The sequence below is a fragment of the Puntigrus tetrazona genome, chromosome 2 (assembly GCF_018831695.1).
Source record: "Puntigrus tetrazona isolate hp1 chromosome 2, ASM1883169v1, whole genome shotgun sequence".
Taxonomy (NCBI): domain Eukaryota; kingdom Metazoa; phylum Chordata; class Actinopteri; order Cypriniformes; family Cyprinidae; genus Puntigrus; species Puntigrus tetrazona.
In genome coordinates, this window is record NC_056700.1 from 24,026,072 (window position 1) to 24,032,203 (window position 6,132).

At 33.8% G+C, this 6,132-nt stretch overlaps 1 protein-coding gene across 1 annotated transcript; it reads left to right on the forward strand.

Annotated features, from left to right (window-relative positions):
• Nucleotides 1-2,932: 2,932 nt before the first annotated feature.
• On the forward strand, nucleotides 2,933-6,132 carry LOC122324443 (natural killer cell receptor 2B4-like). Its single transcript, XM_043218841.1, has 7 exons — nucleotides 2,933-3,213; nucleotides 3,718-4,023; nucleotides 4,259-4,525; nucleotides 4,622-4,744; nucleotides 4,836-4,876; nucleotides 4,975-5,097; nucleotides 5,234-6,132. The coding sequence occupies exons 1-7, from the start codon at nucleotides 3,159-3,161 to the stop codon at nucleotides 5,384-5,386; spliced, it is 1,068 nt and encodes a 355-aa protein (XP_043074776.1). The 5' UTR covers nucleotides 2,933-3,158; the 3' UTR covers nucleotides 5,387-6,132.

The following is a 6,132-nucleotide window of genomic DNA, read 5'->3' on the forward strand; positions in this document are numbered from 1 at the left end:
GAGACGTTCACGACACAGACGTTAACACTTATCATGGTGAAGTTTCCTTTCAGGACAGGAAAATCCACTGGATCTGAAACATATAGAACACTTTGCATGAAGCCATAAGTTACAGTTAAAAAAATAAAAAGTGTTTTAATTATATTGGTAATTGTAAACTAAAATTATATCCACCCTGTTTTGCTGTTTCTGTTATATGACAGTGCTGATTCCTTTAATATTCTACTCTGTAAAGGTCCAGAACATTATTATTATTTTTTTTATTTCAGTAAAATACACTCACCTATAACTGATATGTTGTATTCAGCATGACACATTTCTTGTTTGTCTCTTGTGATTGCTCTGTAGAGTCCACTATCTTTCTTCTGCATGTTTCTCAGTGTTAGAGAGTAGGTTTTAGCATTGAAATCCATTCTGTCCTTATATGAACTGTGAGGTTTGATTTCTCCTGATTGATTTCTGACTACATTTTCAGATTTATCATTAATCCATGTGAATCTAGTAAAGTGTGGTGGTATTTTATTTTTTATGACTAGTTTAACCGAGCCCCCGGTCTGTACGAACACATGGTCTTCAGATGCGGATACTGAGGAGAGAAACATGAAGAAATTGTATTTTTAAAAAAGGTATCATGCCTGTGTTTATCACATTCACATATTTGCTATGTAGAACCGTTTAGACACACAGATTCTTTTGACCTTTACATATATATGTTTCATATTTATTGCGCAAAGGTGCAGCTGTTATCTAGGACTAATGGCATACTGCATTCCGGAACTGACTCATCTCTCTTTATTTGTTCGAAAAATAATGCACTATTAAATATGCACTAACCATAAAAGTTGTAAATATGACATTTTAATAAATATCATATGAATTCATGACTGTTTCAATAATAAAACGGTAACAGTTGCTAGATCCTTCATATTTAGGATAACTATTACTATTTGCAATATATGTTATATTTGCAGTTATACGTGCAGATATTAATAGACTACTCTTTTTGCGGTGGATATCATGTGACCTCTAATTCATATTTAAAGAAGTAAAGATTTAGAATATTGTATACAAACAACATACATCTACCCAGTTATGGAAATTAAACTTAAATAGACTACAGTCATGTCTTTGAATCATTAGTCAGAAGTCAGGTTTTGTTACCTGTGCTGGAGATCAAAGCTGTCATGAAGAACACGAGAAAGTGACCAAATTCCATTGCAGCAGACGAAGGAGTCTGACCTGCCGTTGTGATACGTTACCTATGCTGTCAGGGAAGTTGATCTTCTTTAAATTGTCTATCTATGAAATGTCTAACTGCACTGCACATGAAACCTATCACATAAAACTTAACTTGTCTTTTCTGTTCATCAGTTTCTCTTTAGACTGTGCTCCTAACAGAGGTTTGTGTGAGATCTCAGAACAAAGGAAAATGTTTAACCACTTCTTAACCACAGCAGTAAGTGTTTTAATAGTTATTTTAGCACATGTGTGTGCGTTATGGCTCACTAGTGAGTTAAAGCGATTAACTTACTGAAGTAACAATACTTTATCTTTTTAGGGAAATTGGGCTGCTGTTCAAATACAATGAAAAAATCCAAGTTGCAGCAAATATTACTTTAAGTAGCTCAGTTTGAAAAAAATAGTTGTAAATTTGGAATACACATCTAGTACATTTACTTAATTTATTAAGACAATCGGTTTGCATTGGTTATTCAAAACTGAATGTGAATATAAGTTCTCATCAGCCTTATCAGGAGAAGACGCTTCATCTGCTTGTTTACACTCTTTGGCCACGAGGTGGTATTGTGTGGCAATGAAAGCCTCAAGAAATGAACCGTTTGTGAACCACTCGATTGAAAAGCTTCAGGAGGCTTCATATGACCATAGCTACTAGAGACTAAGACAGAGAACTGGCTCTGCGAAGTAGCCACTATGAGAGTGATAAATGCTTAACTATAACTATGCTATAAGTCAATCTTATTAAATAATATTACTTAATGTACAGTTAATTCATTGATAAACAGACTGCTGCTTTATGCTTTACTAGGCTATTTTGTGTCTGAGAATGCCTCGTGTTCATGGGTAAAAAAAAAAAAAATGTCTGTTTGCAAGCAGAATCATCTTTTTGGCATATCGTAGAAAGGAAATAATAAATAAATGTCCAAATAAGGAGAGGCTAACAAAATGCGTCTCAAGAAGACGATGTGTGGGAGCTTAACACCTGCAACAGAACCTAAAAAAACCTCAAACCACGAATGTAGCCAAATAAAATTTCAGAATGTGCTGTGCACTGACCATTTATAAGAAAACCTTACGTGAGCAAAGTTTTTAAGTGCCCCTCTCTACAACAGTCGCTTTAGACAGTAAGTGCTTAGATGTATAGACATAGACTGGCCTGTTGTGGGCTACAGGAAGTCACCAGTTATCTGATCTCTTTCCCACATCTTTATTTCTGTCTTTATGCTAAACAGGCCACAATGTAAGACAAAGATGAAGACAAAAAAACGTCTGCTTTTCTCAGTTTGCTTTATAAGACTATTTGAGCATGTGTAACAAACGGACTCTCTCTATCAAGTAAAAACTTTTTAAATGGTAAAAAAGTCTGCACGTGAAACAGACATGTACTAATCTTAAATTAAAGTTCAGAAGTCCTAGAAATGCCACTGACTGTATAACAAATAGATTTAAGGTTTATTATTATTATTATTATTATTATTGTTGTGTTGAGAATAATTGTGTTTCTCTGTTAACTTCGTGCAAAACATACAGCTAATGACTGAACTTGAAACATACATCAAACACATGAGGTTATGAGGTGAGATTTCACTGCAGACTGAATGCAAAACCGTTTTGGGTCTGCACACGCTCACTGCTAAGGGCTAGTGGTTAGTAAAAAGGTACTAGTCTTTTGCTCTGAGATCTCAGAGGGGGTTGTGCTCTGCTTGCCACTTCGTTTAGTTTTGTGTTGAAGATTTCAGATGAGTGCAAGAACAGAGAAGAGGAAATACCAGAACATATATACTGCATATTTTAGTTTCTGTAATATATTGTAATAATTAAAGATTTTCTGTGTAGACAACTGAAAGGAGTTTAAATGAGTGTTTAACACAAAACTATCAACTTCCTCTTCTTGGCAGCAGAGTCCTACGTCTGATGCAATGGCATTTTGGAATTTTCTCATGTTCTTCATGACAGTTCTGATCTCCAGCACAGGTATCAAACCCGTTCATTTTATCTTTGGCTTTTTACAGTAATTAATGGTTCATTACGTCGATGTATGTTGTTGTATACAATATACATTTTGTATGAACACAATATAAAAAATCTTTGCGTGAATTGAATAAGTGTGAATTTAAATGATAGTAGTAGGATAGTAGTAGGCTATTCATATTTGCATTTTTTTTAATCATAAATAATATAAATGATCACCAAAACATGAAAAATCTGTAACGGGGTAAAATAAAAAAATATATATTTAATTCAAGAAAACATAAAAATCCATTTTGGCAGGCTGTCACTGTTAACAACAGAAAAAGAAAACTTCATATCCTGTCAAATCCATAAGGAGATATGCCATTTTTCTGAATATCCTAGTGAAAGTATCACGCAGAATAAATATGTGCTATAAGTAAATAGGCCAAACATGATTGTGTGGTTAAAAAGTCGTATGCAGCAAAATTTTTAAATAATACCTCTTCTTCTCGTTTTTCTCCTCAGTATCCAGATCTGGAGACCATGTGTTCGTACAGACGGGGGACTCTGTTACACTGGACATAAAAAATAAACCACTGCTAAATTTTAGAAGATTACTTTGGGTTAAAGATCAATCAGAAAATATAATCAGATGCGTAAATGAATCTGGAGATCTAAAATTTAATAATTATAAGGACAGAGTGGATTTCAATAATAAAACACTCTCTGTGACTCTGAAGAACATGCAGAAGACAGACAGTGGACTCTACACAGCAACAGCAATAGGAGAAAGAACAACATCTGTTGCAGAACACAATGTATTAGTTATAGGTGAGTGCAAGTTTTTCCTTTATATTATGGTTGTTAAAAACGTTTTGTGATTGATTTAAATTATTTTTTTATTTAAATTATTTAATTTAAATAATTATTACTGTCATATATTACTGTTATACTGTTATTTAATATTATTTACTTTATTTTACTTTGTTTCATTGTATTGCATGCCCAAGGCAAGCTTCACCTTAGCTGCAACATACTTTTGAAAATATTTTTTTAAATGTTTCAGATCCAGTGGATTCTCCTGTTCTGAAAGGAAACTTCACCATGATAAGTGTTAACGTCTGTGTCGTGAACGTCTCATGCAGTGGACCTGATCAAACAATCAGACACAGTTACCACAGCAACGACTGCACTCAAGAGGAAGTGACATCATCTGGAGTCCAGACTCTAGCCCTGTATTGTAGAAAGAACAGAGTTGTCTGTAACTACAGCAATCCAGTCAGCTGGAAGAATCAAACTATAGAGATTAACCAACTTTGTACACCTTATGAAAGTAAATAACTTTTACATCATTCATAACTGAATCCCTTTCAGTTTATTCTGTAACTAAATACTAAAGTATCTTTAACTCTGACTGTTCATTTGACAGAAGAACATCCAGAAGAAAACAACAGTCCTCTCTTCCTTTGGCTCTCGGTCATCGCTGGTGTATTTGTGCTGGTTTTCACAGCAGTTTCTGTATTCTACTGCTGTTACAAGAAGCGTAAAAAGGGTATATCTATCGTAATGAAATAGAAATGACTGTATCCTGATGTTTGTTATGCATGTCAGTTTCTAAAACTATTCTATTCTAAATCTCTTAGGTCCTCAACAGAATGAGCAGACAGTCTATGCACAAGTTCAGGTAAGCTTCAGATACTCTTTGTACTCTAGCCATAGAGTCTTTACATGTACATAATGATATATATATATTTAAAACTGTTTGACTGGATTGTTCTACAGCCAATGAATCAAGTGCAAAGACCCCTGGAGATGTTGGAGAAATCAGCGAATCTTCAAACTGTGTATGGATTTACCGGGGAACACAAACAAACTCACAATGCCAGTCAAATGCCTAGTCATCAGGTAAGAAAGAGAGGGATACATTTACTTCTTCATGAAGATGTTTTTATAGAAAATCTTACAAATATAGATAGAAAAAAGCCAATTTAATATGTCTGTTACTATTTTATATATTCACTATATATACATATATTCACAGACACAGGAACAGGTGCAAACAGAAAAGCGGCCCAGCACCACCTACAGTACAGTAGGACAACACCAAAAGCCATTATTTACCTCTAAACCAGATCCTACAATTTATTCAGTGGTGTGTAAACCTAAGCAGGACAGACAACCTATGCATAAATAGCAGAGGTTACATATATATTCAACTGTGTTTGTTGATACAATCATTTTTAAGATACAATTAACATGTCATTGCAAGTTTTATTAATTACAAGTGATAATATTTTCAATTATTGTTTAGAAGTTGTCTTATTGGCAATAAATTGTTTGTCTTTTTGTTGTCTTCTTTGTACATTTGCTCATAATATTAATTCAATTTGTAAACACTGGAGTATATAATATACTGAAGTATATAAGTAAATATAGGCTTATTTCTCGTTTATTGATAAAATTAAGCATGACAGAGATATTACAGATCTTTACATATATGCAATACATATATGTTTTTGGTAACACTTCGGGTAACCTAAGTAGGGTAACAGTACAATACAATTCCATTATTTAACTAATATTGTTTATTACTTCTAAATGATAATCAAAATTGCCCGCATTCTTGAAAATATATTCTATTGAGCAGAAGAAAAAACTTGTACAGGTTTGAAACCGATTGAGATGAGATAAATGATGACAGTCAGTGAACAATCCCTTTAAGTGTGAAGATCCTTGTAGTACGTTGCCATATGTGTACTTAACCTAAATCAAATGTTATGGGGATATTCCCATTTCTTGTCCTTAATTCTGATCAGTCTTTGTTTCAGTAATGAAGTAGTAAAGTCACGCATACTGCTGAGTAGGAAGTGCAGTCTCAACTGACAGCAACAGAAAGTTTGTTTCCTTTTTTTTGTGCTCATGCTTCCTCCACAGAGCTAT